This window comes from Panthera onca, chromosome D1 (assembly GCF_046562875.1).
Source record: "Panthera onca isolate mPanOnc1 chromosome D1, mPanOnc1 haplotype 2, whole genome shotgun sequence".
NCBI classification, from domain to species: Eukaryota; Metazoa; Chordata; class Mammalia; order Carnivora; family Felidae; genus Panthera; species Panthera onca.
In genome coordinates, this window is record NC_138348.1 from 44,147,004 (window position 1) to 44,170,196 (window position 23,193).

Here is a 23,193-nt window from a genome sequence, read left to right on the forward strand (position 1 = left end):
ATGGAGAGATTACCTGTATTATCTATATAGGCCCAATGCAATCAACAAAGGTCTTTATAAGTAGAAGAGGAAAGCAGAAAAGATAGATCCAGTGTGAGAAGGACAGTCTGATGTTGCCAGCTTTGAAGATGGAGGAATGGGGACACAAATCAAGGAATGTGGACAGCTGGAAAAGGCAAAAAAACTGATTCTCTCTTAGAACCTGTAGAAGGAATGCAGCCATAGCAACACCTACCATTTAGCCTAGGAAGACCTATTTTGGACTTCTGAGCTCAAAAACTGTATGATAATAAGTTTCTGTGTGTGTGTGTATGTGTGTGTTTTAAGCCACTGTTTGTGGTAGTTTTGACAGCAGCAATAGAAAACTAATACATCTCCTTATCCTAAGTTCAAATGTCATCTTCTTAAAGAGACATTTCTTAATATCTCACACCTGCTAAGGTATCTCACTACACACTTATTTTCATTTGATTATAATTATCTAAAGTTTTGGGGGTTTTTTTTGTTTTTTGGTTTTTTTTTTGAGAGGGAGACAGAGACAGAGCACCAGCAGGAGAGGGGCAGAGAGAGAGGGAGACACAGAATCCGAAGCAGGATCCAGGCTCTGAGCTGTCAGCACAGAGCTCGATTGCGGGGCTCGAACTCACACTGTGAGATTATTATGACCTGAGCCGAAGTGGGCCCTTAACGACTGAGCCACCCAGGAACCTCTGATTATAATTATCTAAAATTATTTTCTGTTTATTCCTCTTCCTTTTCACAAGAATGTAAATTCTAGGAGGGTGAAGACTTTGTTGCTCTTTTCACCTATGTATCTCCATTGCTTACGATACCACTACATGATAGACATCCAATAAATATTTGTTGCATGAATGCACCTTAAGCTAACGACCGTAACACTCTTGCCACTGCTGAATCACAACTAGAAGACACCTGTTAGAAGAGTCCCATGCCTGGGTAGGTCCTATGTTGCAAGAAACTGCTCAATAGAAAGCAGGAGTAGAAACATACCAAATGGGAATTAACAAATAAGCAATCAGTTGCTTAATTTTAGCTAATTTAGAAAGCTTGAAGACTAAGTACCATCTGTGGGCAACTGCAGCCTAATGAGTCCTCTGCCAAGAAGTAACCAGTTTGGGAAGACCAGAAAGGGGTGAAAAAATACATGATTAATTCAGGTTACCTACATATTCCGTAATCACAATATGTTGATGAATCAGTTCTCAAGTGGAAATTTTTAAGATTATCAGGTTTAGCTCAAAACTGAATTCGGATAATCTTTGAAATTTTGTCACTCTTAAATAGTTTGTTTAAAAGTTCCTTATTTAATAATTCCTAAAAAGACCCCCTCAGAAAGGGCTGGCAGCAGCCCAGTGGGGAAGGCTGTCTCCTTCGCCCTGCCCTGGGGTCAACACCCTGGAAAAGGCCTTCAGGAGATCGCCTAAGAGCCACGCCCAGATCCAAAGGCTCGCACCCGCCTCTGCACTGTAGACTCTGAGCAGTACAGAGCTGGGAGTAAATGTGGGGAGCGGCCAGAGGACTCTACGCTCAGCCAGCCAATGGCCAGGGAACGGGGGCGGGACCTCGGGATGTCCGGCCAATAGGAGCACAGCGGGGCAGAAGGGCGACCCCACCCCACGGCGGTGGGGGTTCGTAGCCCCAGCCCCCGGCTCGGGCAATGTGGGGCCCTCCGGGTGCCGAGGCGTGCGTGGCGGCGCTCGGAGGCGTGCTCTTTTTGCTGTTCTTCACGTTTGGGATCCGCCAGCTGCTGAAGCAGAGGCGGCCCACTGGCTTCCCTCCCGGGCCGTCGGGGCTGCCATTTATCGGCAACATCTACTCGCTGGCCGCCTCAGGCGAGCTGCCCCACGTCTACATGAGAAAGCAGAGCCAGGTGTACGGCGAGGTACAGCCCGACGGGCTACGGGCAGGGAGGGCCCGGGTCTACCTCCGGGGTGGACCTGACGGCGGCTCCCGGACCCGAGCTGTCGTCCCCAACCCTATGTGCAAGTGACTTGAGGGGAAACTCCGCCCAGCCAGAGTCCCCACCCTTCCAAAGCCCAGCGGGATCCATCTGGGCCAGGCCCCCAGCAAGGGCGCGGAGGTCGTGCTCCCACGCCTGCGCGGTGGAGCTCCGGCCTTTTTTCTTTCTTTTCTTTTCTTTTCTTTTCTTTTCTTTTCTTTTTTTTGGTCCTCTCGCGGGAGTTAGGCGTGTATTCGGTTCTACCCACGGATTCTTGCGAAAATGAGGCTTTCGAAGCGTAGGTCCAGGTTAATGTTTTTAACAGGAAGTTCCTGAATGTTTGCATCTGAGGATGCCTGGTCTAGGCGTCTGCTGGGGTGGGGGGGAGGGGGGTAAGAAAGCGCAGGTGAAGGCCCTTGGCCAAGATGCGCTCTCGAAAATTAATTGTGAAAGCGAATGAATTTATGACTAAAAATCGATGCGGAGGCCTACAGGGCAGAGTGAGCAGTGTCGCCCTGACCAGCCAGGAGCATCTTAGAAAACACTGAGCGAGGTGCCCTCTGGTAAACTCAGGACCCACCGCAGGGCCAACTTCCGGCCTCTCCCACTAACCATTTACAGTGTCTCCCACTGTCTAGAGAAGGAAAGTTTGGCACAGAAATGCTGAGTGACTTGCAGACAGCAGCTAGGCCCCTCCATGCAGGGGACAAGGCCGGGAATCAAGCTTGTGATTGGAAAGGTGTCCTGACCCCAGAAGGAGACAAGTTTCCAGAGCATTGGCCCTGGCTGAGCTCGCCTGTTATGTTTCGAATCCATCCATTCCTATGCAGCAGGAAGCTAGGCTGTGTGCCAGGTGCTGGAGATGTGGTGAGGAAGGCAGACACGGCCCGATTTCAGGGAGTTCGAGCCCACTGAGAGAGCAAATCTAGGTATCGACCACAAATTGTGAATGCTTAAAAGGAAAAGTAGAGTATTGCTGTTTGGCAATTGTGGTATTTCAGGTTGGGGCTTAAAACCTTATCTGAACCAGTGTTTACAAGAATTACCCTGGATTTTGGTACCTCGGTAACCGTTAACTTTGTTAAAGGGTAAGTGGATTTAGGTAAGTTCTCCAGGAGTTGAGTGTATTTCTGTGATTTCCATTGAGTGTATATGAGCTCTGGTATGTGGGTACAAAGCATCATGAATTCTTTTTTTTTTTTTTTTTAAACTATTTATTTATTTAGAGAGAAGGAAAGAATCCCAAGCACACTCTACACTGTCAGTGCAGAGCCCATTGAGATCATGATCTGAACCAAAACCAAGAGTCAGACACTCAACCAGGCACCCCTATTCTAGAGAAATCATAAGATGTGAAAGGAGGCATGAGCCTAGCAGTTGAGTCCTCTTTTGTCAGATAAAACTGGACTTTTTCCTCTCTGAATTTTAATTTTTCCTCTTGTGTAATGAGAATAATGACTAGAAACAGTTAACTGCTTCTCAAATGTTCTTGGTTATAAATTGCAGAACAATTTATTAGGTCTACAACATAAAAAGTATATTTAAGCTAATTATGTGAAACACTGTCTTGCAGAATAAGAAGTTGTTTTTCATATATAAATATTTGAACTGATAGGATCATTGTATTTACAATGAACATTCTTTTCCAGAAGGGGGTAACCTGAGTTTCCTATCAAAATAGATTACAAATTATACAAGACTTCATTTTGGGATAAGTAGATCTGGTTCAATGGATTTAAGAATTTGGCATGAGTAATTCGTTTTATTGCTGTTACGACTGTTTGAGGTGACCATGGTTCTTTACAAAGAGGGCAATTTACTGGAGGTGATAAAATCAAGTAGTGCTGTTAAGTACAGGAAGAACAGAGGAAGAGAGGAGAAAAAATGAAAAGGATGTATGCATTGAAGAGTAGATAACTGTTTGCCTGACTCTGCCCTTACACTTAAGTTGAAAACTACCTAACATATTGAAAACCACACCTAACATACTAATTCTTTCAGCTATGACAACATTTGATCCTTTTTTTTTAAGTTTATTTATTTGTTTTGAGACAGTGCGAGTGGGGGAGGGGCAGAGAGGTGGGGGACAGAGAATCCCAAGCCGGCTCCGCACTGTCAGCACAGAGCCTGACACGGCTCCACCTCACAGAACTGTGAGATCATGACCTGAGCTGAAACCCAAGAGTCAGACACTTAACTGACTGAGCCACCCAGGTGCCCCTGATTCTTTTTTTTTAAATTGTAGTTGACACACAATGTTAAATTTTAGGCATAAAGTGTAGTGATTTAGCAATTCTGTGCCCTGTGCTAGTCTCACCATAATGTGACTACCATCTGTTACCATGCATTGCTATTCTAGTACCATATTCCCTATGCTGTACCTTTTATTCTCATGACTTACTCATTCCATAACTGGCAGCTCGTACCTCCCACTCACCTTCACGCATTTTGTCCATCCCCTCATCCCCTCCCCTCTGGCAACCACCAGTTCTATGTATTTATGGGTCTGTTTCTGCTTTTGACTTTGTTTTTAGATTCTACATATAAGCAAAATCGTATATGTCTTTCTTAGCATAATAGCCTCTGTGTCCATTCATGTTGTCCCAGATGGCAAGATCTCATCTTTCTTATGGTTGAGTAATAATAATGTGTACATTATATCACATATTCATACTTTCATATATTGATGGACATTTAGGTTGCTTCCGTATCTTGGCCATCATAAATAGTGCTGTCATGAACATAGCAGTGCATGTATCTTTTTGAAACAGTGTTTTCAATTTCTTTGGACAAATACCCAATAGTGGAATTAGTGAATTGCATGCTATTTCTAATTCCGATTTTTTGAGGAACCTTCATACTGTTTTCCACAGTAGCTGCACCAATTTACATTCCCACTAACAGTGTACAGGGGTTCCTTTTTCTCCACGTCCTTACCAATATTTGTTATTTCTTGTCTTTTTGATACTAGCCATTCTGACAGGTATAAGGTGATATCTCATTGTGGTTTTGATATGCCATTTTCCTGATGATTAGTGATGTTGAGCATCTTTTCGTGTGTCTTATGACGTGTGTGTCTTATGTGGAAAAATGCCTATTTGAGTCCTCTGCCCATTTTTAATTGGATTATTTGTTTTACTGGTGTTGAGTTGTATAATTTCTTTATCTGTTTTGGATAGCAAACCCTTATGGGATATACAGTTTGCAGATACCTTCTCCCATTCAGTAGTTGCCTTTTCAGTTTTCTTTTTTTTAAATGGTTTCCTTTGCTGTTTACAAGTTTTTATTTTTTGATGTAATCCCAATAGTTTATTTTTGCTTTTGTTTCCCTTGCCTGAGGAACATATCTATAAATAAATTGCTAAGGGAAATAACCAAGTGAATACTCCCTATGTTCTCTTCTAGGATTTTTATGATTGTAGGACTCACATTCAGGCCTTTAATCTAGTTTGAGTTTATTTTTGTATATGGTGTGAGAAAGTGGTCCAGTTTCATTCTTTGCATATATTGGTCCGGTTTTCCCAACACCGTTTGTCTTTTTTCCCATTGAATGTGCTTGCCTCCTTTGTTGTAGGTTAATTTTATATTAATGGGTTTATTTCTAGGCTCTCTTTACTGTTCCATTAATCTGTGTGTCTGGGTTTTTTTTTTTTTTGCCAGGATCATAGTATTTTGATTATTATATCTTTGTAGTATATCTTGAAATCTGGGATTGTGATACCTCCAACTTTGTTTTTGTTTTTCAAGATTGCTTTGCCTATTTGGGGTCTTCTATAGTTCCTTACAAATTTTAGGATTATTTGTTCTAGTATTTCTAGTTCTGTGAAAAATGCTGTTGGTATTTTGATAGGGATTGCATTAAATCTTTAGATTGCTTTGGATGGTATGGACATTTAAACAGTATTGGTTCTTCCAGTCCATTAGCATGGAATATCTTTCCATTTGTTTGTGTCATCTTCAGTTTTTTTATAAGTGTTTTATAGATTTCAGAGTACAAGTTTTTCACCTCCTAGGTATTTTATTATTTTGGGTGCTATTATAAATGGAATTGTTTTATTAATTTCTTTTCCTGTTACTTCATTATTATGTATAGCAATGCAACAGATTTTTGTATATTGATTTTGTATCCTACAGCTTTACTTATGCATCTATTACTTCTAATAGTGTTTTGGTGGGGTCTTTAGATTTTCTATGTATAGTATCATGTCATCAACAAATAGTTTTACTTCTTCCTGCCAATTTTGGTAACTTTTATTATTTTTCTTGTTTGATTATTCTGGATAGGACCCCAGTACTATGTTGAATAAAAGTGGTGACAGTGGACATCCTTGTCTTGTTCCTGATCTTAGGGAAAAAACTCTTAATTTTTCACCATTGTGTATGATGTTAGCTGTGGGTTTGTTATATATGGACTCTATTATATTGAGATATGTTCCCTCTAGCTGAGAGTTTTCATTATGAACAGATGTTGAGTTTTTTCAGATGCTTTTTCTGCATCTGTTGAGATGATCATCTCATTTTATCCTTTATTTTGTTAATGTGGTGTATCACATTGATTGAGTTTCAAGTATGAAACAGCCTCGCATCCCCGGAATAAATTCCACTTGATCATTTTAATTAATTTTTAAATTTGGTTTGCTAATATTTTGTTGAAGATATTTGGTTCTGTGTTCATTGAGGTTATTCGCCTGTAGTTTGGGGTTTTGTGTGAGTGTTTGTGTGGTGTGTGTGTTTGTAGTGTCTTTGCTGTTATTATCAGGGTAATGTTGACCTTGTAGAATGTATTTGGAAGTTTTCTCTCCTCTTCTTTTTGGAACAATTTGAGGAGAATAAGTGTTAACTCTTATTTAAGTATTTGGTAGAATTCATTTGTGATGCCATCAGGTCCTAACTTGTTTGTTGGGAGTTTTTTGATTAGTCATTCAGTGTCATTATTAGTTTATTATTAGTCAAAATCAGTCTATTCAGATTTTCTTTTTGTTTTGGAAGATTATATGCTTCTAGAAATCTATTTCCTCTAGGTCGTCCAATTTGACATATAATTTTTCATAGTAGTCTCATAATCCTTTGTGTTTCTTTGAAGTTAGTTGTTACTTTCCTCTTTCATTACTGATTTTGTTTATTTGGGTCATCTTTTTTTCTTCATGAGTCTGGCTAAAGGCTTATCAGTTTTATTGATCTTCTCAAAGAACCAGCTCTTGTTCATTGATCTGTTGTTTTTTTTAAGTTTCTGTTTCACTTATTTCTGCTCTGATCTTTATTATTTACTTCCTTATACTGGTTTTGGTTTTTATTACTTATTTTTCCAGCTCATTTTGGTGTCAGATTAGGTTTTTTATTTGAGATTTGTCTTGCTTCTTGAGTAGGCCTATACTACTATAGTCTTCACTCTTAGAACAGCTTTTACTGCATTCCAAAGATTTTGGCCCATTGTGTTTTCATTTTCATTGGTCTCTATGTATTTTTTTTTATTTCCTCTTTGATTTCTTGGTTGACCCATTTATTGTTTGGTAGCATGTTATTTAACCTCCATGTATTTATGTTTAGGATCCTCCTATTCCACCATCTTCCTCAGAAGTCAAACCTACTTTGAACAGGTAGATTGGTTATCTCCATTTCATTTAGTTCTTTTTCTCACATTTTGTCTTATTCTTTCATTTGGATCATACTCTCCTGTCTTTTCATTTTGCTTGACTTTCTGCGTTTGTTTTTATGAATTAAATGAATAGATACTGCTCCTAAACATGGGTGGAGTGGTTGTGCCTGGCGATTTTGGCTGGATGGCTGGAACTGTGGCTGATGTGGGCTGGAGGTCCTGGGCACTCTGCTGGAATGACTGGAGCTGCAGTGGGCATGGGCCTGAATAGTCCAGGGGATCTTCACACAGAGGGCTCCCTGGCAGGACAGCTGGAACTGAAGAGGTTGTAAGCCAATGGGCTCCTGGGGCTCTCCACACAGAGAGCACCCTGGCAGGACAGCTGAAGGTGAAGTAGGTGAAAGCAGGGATGGATGGGTGTCCCAGGGGGATCCCAGGACCCTGTGAGCAGGGGGTGCCCTGGCAGGGTGGCTAGAGCCGAGGCAGACATGCACAAGGAGGTCCTTGGGCCCTCTGCATCAGGGGTACCCTGGCAAGTCATCTGGAGCTGAAATGGTGTGGGCCTGGAGTATTCCAGGGTGCTTTGCACCTGTCACATTGGTGAGACAGCTGACTAGGGGTATCTTGGTGTGTGCTGTGCTGGGGCCTCCTTGTTGGGATGGCTTGGGCTGGTGTGGGCTAGGGGCCCAGTGCTCACTGAGGCTGCAGGCTGGCTATGGTGCCCAGCCCCTGCTCCTTTCTATGCTGTCAAGGTGGAGAAGAAATGTAAACCATGGCACTAGCCATTCCTGATTGGGCAGATTTCCAGCAGCTCCCCTGTCATTTGGCAGGGTTATAGGGCTAGTTTATTTATATTCTAGTTGCCCTTTTAAACCATGGGTTGTTGTTTGTTTTTTTTTTTGTCTGTGCCCCAGACAGGCAAGTCTGCTCTCAGCCCCTTAGTACTGTCCCTCCCCACCAAAATTCACAGCATTGGGGGTGGGGATTCCCTTTGTTATTGTGTCTCCATCTCTCTTGTCATTCTTTATGTGGTCGTCTTTTGTTGTATAGAAGCTGTTTTGGGATGGGGGGTGGGGGTGGCGCCTGGGTAGCTCAGTTGGTTGGGCATCCAGCTCTAGATTTCAGCTCAGGTCATGATCCTAGGGTCATGGGATTGAGCCCTATATAGGTCTCTGCACTGAGCATGGAGCCTGCTTGAGATTTTCTCTCTTTCTCTCTCCTTCTGCCCCTCTCTCCCATGTGCACGCTCTCTCGCTCTCTCTCTCTCTCTCTCATTCTCACTAAAATAAAAAAAAAGAAAAAGCTACTTAGTTCTTCAGGAGGAATTGCTTTATAAATAGGTGTAGATTTGCTGTGGTTTTGGAGGAGGGGAGTTCCAGGTCTTCCTATATCTTTGTCTTGGACCCTCCTTGGCAACATTTGATCTTTATCTTAGTTGTGAAACATCCTAAAGGTCTCTCATTGCATTACTGGTATTTTGCAATTCTGATGAAGTCTTACCATTAGTACAAGTTGTTAAATACTATACCTTTTTTGAAAGTAGGAGGAGACTATTATCTCTTACACTTCTGAGAGGCTGTGCAAGTTGTTTATAGGGCTTATTTGTAAATAGAATCTTATTTTTCCACTCTCTTCTTAATTTGGAGATGTGTGCTCACAGAAAAAGCCTGGACTTGAAAACTGCGTATGAGAAATGACAGTCACCTCAAGTGACACTTACTTTTATGTAATCTGTGAATTCAGTTCTTTTTTTATAAATCTTGAAGGGAAAATAACCAGTACTGGGGTCTCATACATTCATTTTAAAGGTAATCTTAAATGGAAATATACCACATCAAGAAGTATCATTTCCTTGGCGATTCACTCTGAATGTGTAAGCTTCTGCAGTGACTTTACTCTTAATCCAAATTTTGAGAAGCATTTCTTAGCTAGCAAAGGTAGTAAAAGTATTTTTTACAGATTATTTTCAAGTAATGAACGTAAGGACCATAAAACAATTCCTTACTTTAAGACAAGTAGATTTGGCTGCTTATTGACATATTTACACAGAAAGCATTTATTGAGACTTTCATGCAAGGCACTGTGTGAGATTCTTTGGAAGGTTCAGAAGATGAAAGATGAAATCCCTGATTCTGTGGAGTTTATAATTTAGGAGGCAATCAGGAGACAAGAACATTCCTGGTTTCTGGTTCAAGGTAGTATTAAGTAAGTGCCACAGAGGTATCTCAGCTTGTGCTGTGGTGGTTCAGAGGAGAGAAAGAGGGAGAGTGCACCAAGAAAGGCTTCAGTGGGGGTGTTCCCTAACGACTTGGTATGGTTTGAACAGTATGGCAGTGATGGGAGGCATCTCAAATGAGAAGACAACCCAAGCAGATGTGGAAAAGTGTGTGGCAATCATGTTTCATCAATGACACTTTCACATACCTCTCCTCCTAGTCCTTCACCCATGATATTGTATAATAGTGTGCATAAATGTATGTCTCTACCGCCAGTCATTAATTCAACATATATTTAACAATTGTCAGCCTCTGCTCTGTACTGTCCTGGGGTGAAGATAATAGTAGCAAACACAACTGTTTTTTGTTTTTTGTTGTTTTTTTTTTTTAATTTTTATTTTTTTAATTTTTTTTTAACATTTATTTGAAAATTTATACTTTGAAATGAAAATGCTGTGCAACTTAATTGTGTCATCCATAGGGTGGTTATGAAATTTCTTTTTATTTTTATTTTTTTTCAATATATGAAATTTATTGTCAAATTGGTTTCCATACAACACCCAGTGCTCATCCCAACAGGTGCCCTCCTCAATGCCCATCACCCACTTTCCCCTCTCCCCCAGTCCTCCATCAACCCTCAGGTTGTTCTCAGTATTTTAGAGTCCCTTATGGTTTGCCTCCTTCCCTCTCTGTAACTTTTTCCCCCCTTCCCCTCCCCCCTGGTCTTCTGTTAAGTTTCTCAGGATCCACATATGAGTGAAAACATATGGTATCTGTCTTTCTCTGTATGGCTTATTTCACTTAGCATAACACTCTCCAGTTCCATCCATGTTGCTACAAAGGACCATATTTCATTCTTTCTCGTTGCCACGTAGTACTCCATTGTGTATATAAACCACAATTTCTTTATCCATCAGTTGATGGACATTTAGGCTCTTTCCATAATTTGGCTATCGTTGAGAGTGCAAACACAACTGTTAAAAATCCCTGCCCTAGTGTAGCTTACATTCTCCTGGGGGCTGAGCGGAGGGGGGGAGATGGGCAATATAAATACAATAAGTGAAGTAAATAATATGCTGGAGTACAGAGTATGAAATAAACTAAATTAAGGCAAGAGAGAGGAAGAATGCTAAGGGATGAAATTTTAACTGGGTTAGAGCAGGCCTCACTGCAAAAAAGAAGGCCTTTGAGCAAAAGCTTAAACTATAAGAATAACCAGGGAAAGAACATTCCAGGCCAAGAGAACACTTACAAAGGCCATGAAGTGGGAGTATGCCATGTCAAGAATCACCTATTACGAGACAAGTTGAGAGGCTGTTATGATAACATAGGGAGAAAATGAAGATGGCTTAGAGTGTCAGTGATGGAAGGGTAAGAAATTATCATACACTGTTTATATTCTGAAAATAGAAACAACATGGCTACTAAGAAGTGACGTGGGGCTGGAAAGAAAAATAAGAGTCTACCTGGGCAGCTCATGGGCAACTTGGGTCCTGAAGAGCTGGAAGGGTGGATGGAGTGGTCATTAACTGAGACAGTGAAAAATTGTGGGTAGAGCTGGTTTGTAGGGAAGGGAAGAAACTTAAAGTTCATAGACTAACTTCTAGATGAGAAGGAAAGTGTTTCACAAACCTTTATCAAAAATCCTTGAAAACAGCATATAACAGAATAGTTCAAATAACAGTTCAGATAACAAATTCCCCAGTTTTACCCTCAAATAGGGGACCACATTTTTGAGGAAAAGTGGATTGTGTAACAGTCTTCTCAAGCCATGGCTCCTCCTTGGTTTTTATAATCCATAGTGTCCACACCTGATAGATGGCTGTACCCTGCACTATGACCCTCATGTTTGTTCTCCCTCCCTATTAAGACACTTTTCAATCGCAGGGTTTTCTACCATCCTGTGAAATCACCAGTCTGCTTTTTTTCCTATTTTCTAATGCCATTCTTTCATGCTGTGATACTGTGATTTATAATAAGAAATATATATTTGGTCTTTGTCCCTTTCCTGGAATATACTTCCTAAAGTCCTTGGAATTTCCTAAGTGATTAAGGTGTCTTTTGTTATTCTTAACAAGCCCCTTTCAACCACATGGGAGTTTATGCTAATGAAGTAATTTTTTGGAAAGATCCTAAAATGGGAGTTTATTACCAGGAGAAACAAGCCTGATTAGAGGGTTGGAACTTTCAGTCACGCCTCCACTACCTCTGGGGAAGGCAGAGGGCCTAGAAGTTGATTCCATCACCAATAGCCCATGTTAATCATGTCTAGGTAATAAGGCCTCCATAAAAATGCCTGAATTACAGAGTTCAGAGAGCTTCCATGTTGGTGAACAGGTGGAGGTGAGCAGAAGATGGATAGCATGCCTGGGGAGAGCATGGAAGCTCCACTCCCCTTACCCCATACCTTGCCCTATGTGTGTCTTCCACGTGGCTGTTATGTCCTTCTATAATAGGCCGAGTTATGTCCTTCTATAATAAACCATTCATCTAGTAAGTAAAATATTTTCCTGAATTCTGTGAGCCACTCTAGCATATTAATCAAACCCAAGGAGGAGGTCGTGGGAGCCTCTGACTTAATAGCCTTTTGGTCAGAAGCACAGGACTTGGGATGGGCACCTGAAGTGGAGACAGGCAGCAGTCTTGTGGGACTGAGCCCTTAACTTGTGGGATCTGACACTATCTCCAGGTGGATAGTGTCAGAATTGGGTTAAATTCTAGGACACTCGGTTGGTGTCCCAGAATTGCTGAGGTGTGGAAAACCCTCACGTCTGGTTGTCACAGTGTTATAGGAGAGTATTGGGAATAGAGGAGGCACACAGGAGGTGTTTTTTCCTTTATAGCTGTTAAAATTACACTGCTGGGAAATGACTTCAAGATCATTCCATTACTGCTTTGGGAGCCGAAAGAGTCCCACCTTTTGCTCAGCCGGTAGCCGTTCCCTTTGCGCTGAAACTCTCACACTGCCACTTTTGACTGATACCACTGCTTGTCACACACAGTCCATGCTACTTCCCCAGGGTTCTAGTGTTCCTGCTGCTCAGTTGGCAGAACCTATCCTGTGCCAAAGACTCTGTTGCTCAGTTGGTTGCTTCTGTTACAATTTGGAGATTATTTGGAGGTTTCATCACTTTTTTTTTTTTCCCAGTAATTACTTCCGTTGAACTTATGTTCTCTGCTAAACCTCCTGGGTTTTTTGTTTGTTTGTTTGTTTGTTTTGTTTTTTACGAAGTCGTGTGAACCATGGTTAAATCTGCTGTACTTATTTGCACCGAGATGAGGCTTGACTAAGTATTTTGGTTCTAAAATGCTCTCAGCCAAGCCCTGAGAGGATGAAGATAAGCGATCTTTGCACCCCACTGATAAAGTAGCATTGCTCCCTCGCTGGACTAGTCTCTTATTGTGGACTAGCTAGACTACAGAGGTGTTTCATTGTACATGAACCTGAGGTGAAGCACCTGAGGAACTCCAGCAAGGAAAGGATGGCTATTCTGTCTTGCCTTCCCCTTAGCTGAGCGGCATCCACCTGTGCCTATGTGGTAAAGGCCTTTTCTCCAAGGTCACATTCCCTGAGAGGACCTCCTTGTTGACTTCATGGAATTCAGGGACCCAAATACAAATGAGCCTAGTTATAATATGTTCATATTTCAAAGTTATCTCTCAAGTAACCCCGTCCCCTACCTAAGGTTGGAGTAATAAATAATATGTAGATGGTGTTGCTTCCTCATTTATCTTGGAAATAAAAAGAGATCCCTAGATATCATTGAAGGTATTAAGTTGGAATGAATCTTAAAAGAGCATCTAAATCAAGTACCATGTTTTCTCGGGCAACCCTGAAGCCCAAAAAGGTTAAGCGTTCTGCCCAGGGTCCTACATTTGTTTAATGACAAAGCTTAAACTAAAACCCAGGCTTCAGGAGCCCAGTACTCTTTTCATTACACCATTTATAAGATTATGTCTCCAGGCACTGACTCGGTAATGAAATCATAGTGTTTGATACGCCTTGTAGAGAGAAGGCATTCAAACCATTGTCAGTTGAGTAAAAGATCGTTCTGTTTTCAGGGAAGTAACAAATGCTGGGAGAGCTGGACTTAGCACATGTGGATTTCCATGGTTATATTGGTCCATACATTTTGCCATTTACATGTTGTTGTTCTCTTCTTCTTTAAGATCTTCAGTTTAGATCTTGGAGGAATATCAACTGTGGTTTTAAATGGCTATGATGTAGTAAAAGAATGCCTTGTTCATCAAAGTGAGATTTTTGCAGACAGACCATGCCTTCCTTTATTCATGAAGATGACAAAAATGGGAGGTATGTGTATTTTCACTTGTTTAGTGATTTACTATTTTAAATTACATTCCTTATTCTATGTAAATTTAGTACATAGAGTTTGGATTCTGTTGTACTGAAAAACAGGAAATAATCAGTTAATTTAGGTTATAGAACCTCGTATTTGAAGACCTTTCAGGTCTGACAGCCATATTTTAGACCAATTCATGCTAATTCTATTGTAGTAATCCAGTCTGTAATATTATAAATAATGTTTTAAAGAATTAACATTTAATAATATCTTCAAGTTTTGTGAAACAGGTTAGGAATACACATATGTGCATGCACACTTGAATCAAAAGTATTTTTTAAAGCCTGTCTTGAATACTTGATGACATTTTTACTATCATTTTGCTTCTAGAATATGAAGCAGGCTTTCTTAACTACATATGTAGTTAATGACATGTAAATGAAGAATTGTGGGATTTGTGTAAAGGACTAGCTTCTGTTTGATTTAGTGTTGATCAGTGTTGGGTGATTCCATATTCAACAAGAGAGAAAGGCTGAAAATTAATAGATTGGTGAGCAGAAAGCCTAAACTAGAATGTTGAAGTCAGATACAGTGGTTTTAATACTTAATAGTCTAAGAGTTATACAATAATGGTGTCCAATATTCTCTAGTTTAATGAGAGCGTCACACTTAATTTCAAAGAAAAATGTAACAATATTTTGCTTACATAGACTAAAAATAAAGACATTGAAAAGAAAATAAAAATTAACCATATATTAAATCTCAAAACAAAAAAACTAATGCAAAGAAAATACCAGTTGTAAAGGACAAATTCTCAGGCCAGAGTACAATGATATTTGAAAGCAATAAAATAAATAAAACACAAATATCCAGCCTCTTAAATACTCTTCTCAATAATAATTAGGCCAAAGAAGAAATTATACCACAATCATAATAGGAGACCTTTAAAGAAATTGTGAAAATGAAAGATGATGTTAGCAGAGCAGTATTTGGGATAAAGTATAATACTATATATTTTTCAAAGCTATAGATTTATAGTTTGGACTGTTTTTATTATAAAGAAAGTTAAAATAAGCATTCAACTTGATGTGTCCAAAAAACAGGAAGACAAACAGAAGTAGAAAATTATGTGTTATTTTAAGATACATATGCACTGAATTTGAAACTGGGAAATGAGAGCCACCATTAGCCCACTCTTTGAGTGAAAGTTGCCCGGTAGGTGGGCTCAGCCTACGCTTGGCCAGTGTAGAGTTATAACAAGGCTCCTCTGAACCTTTTTGTACATGTGTCTCATATGCATACATCTCTCTGGGGCTTGCTTTCATCCCAGTGCCTTTGCACTAGCTGTTCCCTCTAGAGCAGTGATCTTTCCCTGGATATCTGCTTGGCTCACTCTCTCGTGTCCTATATCTTTACTTATGTCACTTTCTCAGTGAGGCTTTCCCTGACCACCCTGTGTCTCCATCTTTGCTGTATAATTTGTTTGTTTGCCTCTCCTCACTAGTATGTAAGATCCAGAGGAGTAGGGATCTCTGCCTCTTCCATTTACTGCTAGGTCTGTTACCTAGCACACTGCCTGGAACACAGTAGGTCTCTATAAATACATGTTGAATGAGTATTTGCTGAATGAATAGTCATCTGGAAATATAGAAAAGACAACTATGGGAACGTAAGATTATTACATAGCACTTCAGACCCCTTATGTATGGTTAATGTTATTATAAGCTCCAAATTCAAAAACTATTGCTGAAATGTAAATTTCATAGGTACCTCATGTACAGGAGAATGTGACATTTTTGTATTAGGTACATGTATGTACCAGTTATGAATGAAATTTTAAATAAAGCACATGTTACATAAATGTATATGCTAAAGATGTTTTCCTCTTGATAGGCAACTTATTTTTTTTAACTTTTTGCAAATCACCTTTTAAATTCAAGTATAATTAACTACAGTTATTTTATAACTACAGTGTTATATTAGTTTCAGGTGTACAATATAGTGATTCAACAATTCTGTACATTACTCAGTGCTCATCATCATAAGTGTACTCTTAATCCCCTTCACCTATTTCACCCATCCCTCCCACCCACCTCCCCTCTGGCATCCACCAGTTTGTTCTCCATATTTTAGAGTCTGTTTTATTGTGTGTCTCTTTTTTCTTTGTTTTGTTTCTTAAATTCTACATATGAGTGAAATCATATGGTATTTGTCTTTCTCAGACTGACTTATTTTACTTTCATAATACCCTCTAGATCCATCCATGTTGTTGCAAATGGCAAGATTTCATTCATTTTTTTTTTATGGCTGATTATATTCCCTTGTATATACCACATCTTCTTTATCCATTTATCCATCAGTGGACACGTGGGTTACTTCCATATCTTGGCTATTGTAAATACTACAGTAAATGTAGGGGTGCATCTTGATAGTTAAGTTAAAGGGAATATGTTCCATAGTAGCAACATGAGAAGAGCAGAGTATACTGTGAAGACTGAAATTTTAAGGCAAGCAATATCAACATTGGAAGTTTGAGTTTCATGTTTGCCCTCTGTCCCTCTGTCTTCATTTGGGCTGCTTTAATAAAAACACCATATAGACTTAGTATCATAAACAACAAACATTTATTCTCACAGGTCTGGAGGCTGGGAAATCCAAGATCAAGGTGCCAGGAGATCTGGTGTCTGGGAAGAGCCTGCTTCCTGACTTATAGACAGATGCCTTCTCCCTGTATTCTCGCATAGCTGAGAACAATCATCTCTTCTTGTGTTTCTTGTAAGGGCACTAATCCAGTTCATGAGGCTCCACCCTCATGACCTCATCACCTCCCCAAAGGCCCAACCTCCTAATACCATCACACTGGGGGTTAGGCTTCAACATACGGATTTTGTGGGGACACAAACATTCAGTTCTTGGTATCCTCCTTTAGGCTTGAGTATTTCCACCACATTGACGCCTCATTCAGCTTTCCTTGGCCTCTTCAAGAGTTACCTTGTGTAACATATGCTTTTAACAGGAGGATGTCTGTATTCTAAAACCTAGACTCTTAATGCAGAAGATTCCTAATCCTTGAGGGATGATTTTCAGCTGTTTGTTTAGTCCAAGATAAAATTTTGCCCATGGAACATGCAGTCATTTGTCGTTTATAGATGAGGGGTATAGTAATAGTTAGAGAATACAGGTCTAGTTCACCCAGGATGAATTACATAAGACTGTCCAGTTTCATGTGGTGGGAGAATTACAGGTCTTTTCTGCCTGTCCCCAGATAAAAAGTAGACAAGCTTTATATGTTGACAGTATTCTGTGGCTAATGAGTAGCAGAGAACAGGGCTTAAAACCACTAGGTTTATAGAAAGAGAATTTGGAGTAGAATGACTGACCACCCTTTTTTACTCCATAGCGTTTTCAGGTGTTAGATACAGGAATGTTGGAATGATCAAATTTTTTAATACTTTTGTTTTTTCAGGCTTACTTAATTCCAGATATGGTCGAGGATGGATTGATCACAGAAGATTAGCTGTAAATAGCTTTCGCTATTTTGGATATGGTCAAAAGTCTTTTGAATCTAAAATCTTAGAAGAAACCAAATTTTTTATTGATGTTATTGAAACATACAAAGGTAGACCTTTTGACTTGAAACAATTAATAACAAATGCTGTTTCAAACATAACCAATCTGATCATTTTTGGAGAACGATTCACTTATGAAGACACTGATTTTCAGCACATGATTGAGTTATTCAGTGAAAATGTGGAACTGGCTGCCAGTGCCTCTGTCTTCCTGTATAATGCCTTTCCGTGGATTGGCATCTTACCTTTTGGAAAACATCAACAGCTATTTAGAAATGCAGCTGTGGTCTATGATTTTCTCTCCAGGCTTATTGAAAAAGCTTCCATCAACAGAAAGCCTCAGTTACCTCAGCATTTCGTTGATGCTTATTTGGATGAGATGGATCAAGGTAAAAATGACCCATCATCTACTTTCTCCAGAGAAAATCTTATTTTTTCCGTGGGTGAACTCATCATTGCTGGAACTGAAACTACAACCAATGTGCTACGGTGGGCAATTCTTTTCATGGCCCTTTATCCTAACATTCAAGGTGAGGATTCTGTTGACCATATAGGGCTGTCCTTACATTTAGGACTCACACATGTCTTAGAGTCTTTGGCTGTGTACAAAGCATTTTATTTGGGAATTTCTCCTGTACTAGCCGAGAAGAAAAATATTTAGTAGTTGTAAAGAGTTTCACACATCTGTTCTCCCAAGTCATGTAAAAACCTCAGATAGGTCTTATTACACCTATTTTGTAAATGAGGGAAAAGGCTAAATGGCTGCCTTGCCCAAGTTCAGCCACTAGAAGTGGCAGAGCTGGAACCTGAACGCCAGTTTCTTCAAGTCAAATTTTATGTTTCACTATTTCCCTGGCTGAGAGTGATGTTATTCCAATTGTAGGGTTGTTTAATTTTTATTTGTCTTACTTTCGATTGTTAATTTTTTATTACTTTTAGTGTGTTTTTCACAACAAAGTTACTCAGAGCATTGGTTTCTCGTAGCACACAATATATGGCATATGGTCAAATAGAACTCCCAGATGATGAAAAATCTGAACCTGGTTGTCCCCATACCCTGTTGACTTATTATAGGTTATCCTTTGTTTTGTCCCAAAGAGAAATTACTTTGGCTATAATTCTAAGAATTGCATAATAACTTGAACACTTTTCCTCTGACAGGACAAGTTCAGAAAGAGATCGATTTAATTATGGGACCCACTGGGAAGCCTTCTTGGGATGACAAATGCAAAATGCCTTATACCGAGGCAGTTTTGCATGAAGTTTTAAGATTCTGTAATATAGTGCCATTAGGGATTTTCCACGCAACCTCTGAAGATGCAGTCGTACGTGGTTATTCCATTCCTAAAGGCACGACAGTAATTACCAATCTTTATTCTGTACACTTTGATGAAAAGTACTGGAGAAACCCAGAAATATTCTATCCCGAGCGTTTTCTGGACAGCAGTGGCTATTTTGCCAAGAAAGAAGCTTTGGTTCCTTTTTCCTTGGGTAAGAGAACTTTCACAGGGGCATAACTTCAGGACAGAGTGTAATGATGGTTGCTCACGTATGACATCTTAATCTGAAGCATTCCATTGTAGAATTAAAGATTCCAACACCAGAAACACAACATCGATTCTCACAGGAGAGAATGGTTTAATTAGAAGTCATTTACACCTGTTTCTACTCAACGCTTAATTTTGTAACTAGAAAGAAACTGTTGAGAAGCTCTGGCTTCTTCTGAAACTTTTTTGCTTGTGGATTTTGGCTTGTAAGCAAAACTTACAGAGCTAGAAGTCCGTAACAGGTAGCTTGAGAAACTGAGACCCAGGGGAAGAGATGACACCATAATTTGAAGTAAAATGAGAACACAGCTCTCTTGGCTCCTAGTTTATTATACCTCATCTCCAAAAATATGGCTTCTGCTGTGAAAAAATACACAGATCACAAGATCCATGGAAAATGGACTGAAAACTCTTCCTTTAATTGAGGAAGGGTTAACATTCAGTCATTTGAAATGAAATGAGTTTCTCCTGGATCTAGAGAACAAAATGTCATACCTCAAATTCAGTCTTTCATGGTGTATCTTGGGCTGTGTTGCAACATGAAAGGGAAGTGTGGAAGGGGATTCATAAGCTTACAGAAGTCCATGATCTGACAGAAGGTAAAGAAATGGGCTCTGAGAACTGAAGGGCCAATTTTTTATTCCTTTTAATAAACATAACTTTCTTTAAATTCCAGATTTCCTTAACGGTACCCACATATTAGATACAAATTTTGGTAAATATTGTGGATTTTTTTTAATGTTTATTTAATTTTGAGAGCGAGAGAGAGAGCGCGAGCAGGGGAGGGGCAGAGAGAGATGGAGACACGGAATCTGAAGCAGGCTCCAGGCTCTGAGCTGTCAGCACAGAGCCTGGCGAGGGGCTCGAACTCACTGAGGCTAAAGTGGGACGCTTAACCAACTGAGCCACCCAGGCACCCCAATATTGTGGAGTTTTAAAAAAATATGTTTTGTTGTTTTGTTTTGCTTTGTTTTGTTTTTAGGGAGAAGACACTGTCTTGGAGAACAGCTGGCTCGGATGGAAATGTTCCTGTTTTTTACAACATTGCTTCAGAGGTTTCACCTGCATTTTCCACATGAACTGGTTCCAGATCTGAAGCCCAGATTAGGCATGACATTGCAACCCCAGCCCTACCTCATCTGTGCAGAAAGGCGCTGAAAGTGCATGGATGTTTTCTGGGAAAAGGCTATCTGGTTGCCTTTTACCTCTGAACCTTGTTTATCTAATCAGTGTGTGCGTTTGGACAAAAATCACAGCATCATAAAGCCAAATGAACACAGGTGTGTCTTTGAAAACAGTACTAAAGCAATAATAAGCATTAGCTATGTTTTTTTTAAGCTTTTATGACTTCTAAGGCAGAATTATCTGTGGAGGAAAACAAAGGTGCAAATGACAGGTGTTGCTTAAGTAAGAAGGGCTGTGGATGCCCTAAGCAGAGCCTGACTTTTCAGCCTCTTGTTGAACACCACGTACTTCTCATCCTTTCTTAACTCCATCTTGCTCTGGTCCTGGGGTCCCTGTTTCCAAATGCCAATGCCAGCCCCCTTCTGATTAGGTATCATCATTAATGGGTAGTGTGGTATGCGTCCAGTTTAATAGGGGACTAAAGGAGAAATTAGAACCCAAATAAAGGAGTTTGGAGTACAGAGGTATTTTAGACATGGTGGCAGATAATAGAAGAAATATCTACATATTTTAGAACCTGCGAATGCTTTCAAGTCTTGCTCCCTACTATACCTTCATAAGAATTGTGTCATCTCCTTATAAATGAGGGTCCCTGTGACCCCTGAGTATTCATCCTCATAGCATCAGTTCCGTAGAAGGAAATTGCAATAATGTAATTACAATAAAAATGACCCCCAGAAAGTGATTATTAATTCTTCACAGGCACAGACATTTTTCCTAGTACCACTCTTTTCCTAAACCAGGCACAGGTCCCAAAGATTGAATCATTTTACTTGTAGAGGTCTCTTGTCATTTCCTTGGATTACTGTATTTTCCTGAAGATAATACTATATAAATCCAAAAAAAAAAAAACATGCTTTAGAGTCAGGGTAAATGTATACATTGGGACACTTCAGAGTGATGGGCTTCTGTTAATAATGATGCCAGGAAAATGTGTGAACTGACTGTCCTGATCAAACTGCTCTGTGTATCTACCCGTATATAGTTTTTTAACAAGATTTCTTCCAAGATTATACATCAAGGATTTCTGCTCGTATAACTTGGCTCATGAGTACTTGCAGCCTTGTATGTATATATACAACAATGACTTCTGTTAAGAATATGAATTTAGGGGTGCCTCAGTGGCTCAGTTGGTTAAGCGTCTGACTCCTGATCTCAGCACAGGTATTGATCTCAGGGTCGTGAGACTGAGCCCTACATTGCTCTGTGCTGGGCGTGGAGCCTACTTAAAAGAAAAAAAAGAGAGAATATGAATTTAACCTTAGTAACTTCATCTGTTGAATATTTCCAAGTGTGATGAATCAGGTGTCTTTGCCTTTCTGGCTTATTAAGATGTTTCTGGTTGCAGGAGGGAAAAAGTCCTGGGTAGATACACTTCAATGGGACATTTGGAGGTAGTATGGCAGTTTTATGGTGAGTATGTCCTACATGCTCCATACTACAAAGATCTGCTTGCTCACATCCCTCGATTTGGCTTCCCAGATGGCATCAGCTTTATCTTAAGGCAGACTCGTGGAAGTACATGTGCTTTGTTCTCCTCCTTGTAGAGACATGGGAGCTTTTCAGATATTCCCCCAGAACTGTTCTTTGTGTCCCATTGGTCCTAACTAAGTTACATGCCCATCTTTTAAAACTCTGTCTTTTGAGTGGGATTATGGTTCACTTAGGCCTGACTTCTAGAGCCCGTGATGGAGTTGGCTTCTCCCAAAGTACATGTGCTACCCTGGGGAAGTATAGTTACCTAAACAGAAATAAGGAGAGAAGAGGAACTCCTGACTAGCAGACCAATTACAATGTCCACTTCACTGCCCCCTGACCACTTGCTAGGCCCAGCAGCTATCCTACCTGCCTCCCTGCCTCTAGACAAATGTGTTCATTCAAGTTGCTTTTTGATCTTTCTCTTCCTTTGATGAGCAAATCTCTCATCCCTGGGCCTCCTGCTTACTGTCATATCTCCTCTGAATGCCTGAGGTGAACTTCTGAGACTGGAGATTCTGGAGGGTTGGTGGTCTTAGCAAAGAAATTTACCGAACTGGAATGGATTGTAATCAAAATTAAGGAGGCTTTTTTTGCTCCTGAATGCTATCACTATTTCTTTTAGGATGACCTTCATAAACCTACAGAGAATGAAGAACATACTATTTATTTTCTTTACTTTGTACCCATTTCTTATGTTACATTTTTTCTTACTGAGGTCAGTGCGAACTTGACAAAATCATTTAAAAATGTAGATTCATAGCTTGTTAAATGTAAAAGAGCTTTCATCTCATTGTGCTCATTTTATAGCCAAAGAAATAGGAGTTCAGAGGGAAAATGATTCCTGTAGTTCATAGCAGACACATGTCCTTCATCCCTATGCTTTTTACTCCTAATGATTTATACTGTGCTTTACAGTTTATAAGGTTGTTTTTCAATATACTGTCAACTCGACTATTTGGAGCCAATTAACTGTGGTAAAAAATAAAATGCTGCCGTTTTTGAAAACTATAAATTAACATGAATTAGTAGTCCATAATGGAAAATACTTATTTTGGGAAACCATGTAGTAATAGACTATGGATCTTCTGCAGTGGAAATGCCTTCTCTGATCAATCAGTGGTGAGCTCCTAGCTAGAATGTTGGAAATCTAACTTGCAATTCAAAATGGCAACTGAGCATTCTTCTCCTCAAATACCATTGAAATAACTCTAAGGATAGAAAAAGGGATAAAGGCATTGAGAATGGGGATGGAGGACCATATTAGTGAATTATATACTTTGAAGTTCTAAAAGATAGAAGGCAAGTGGAACAATACTGAAAGCACTACAGACAAGACCACG

General features: G+C 39.9%; 1 protein-coding gene across 5 annotated transcripts; it reads left to right on the forward strand.

The window, feature by feature from the left end:
- Positions 1–1,587: 1,587 nt before the first annotated feature.
- CYP2R1 (cytochrome P450 family 2 subfamily R member 1) lies at positions 1,588–22,875 on the forward strand. 5 transcript variants are annotated; one of them, XR_009602256.3, is made up of 6 exons: positions 1,588–1,903; positions 13,943–14,084; positions 17,540–18,172; positions 18,804–19,133; positions 20,172–20,469; positions 21,723–22,875. XR_009602256.3 is itself a non-coding variant. In XM_060606081.3 (5 exons), the coding sequence occupies exons 1-5, from the start codon at positions 1,679–1,681 to the stop codon at positions 20,345–20,347; spliced, it is 1,506 nt and encodes a 501-aa protein (XP_060462064.1). In that variant the 5' UTR covers positions 1,588–1,678; the 3' UTR covers positions 20,348–22,875. The 5 variants fall into 5 exon arrangements, 4 of the variants coding, with proteins under 4 accessions (XP_060462064.1, XP_060462068.1, XP_060462066.1 ...); XM_060606081.3 differs by having other exon boundaries at positions 20,172–22,875; XM_060606085.3 differs by lacking the exon at positions 13,943–14,084 and having other exon boundaries at positions 1,791–1,903; positions 17,949–18,172; positions 20,172–22,875.
- The last annotated feature ends 318 nt before the right edge of the window (positions 22,876–23,193 follow it).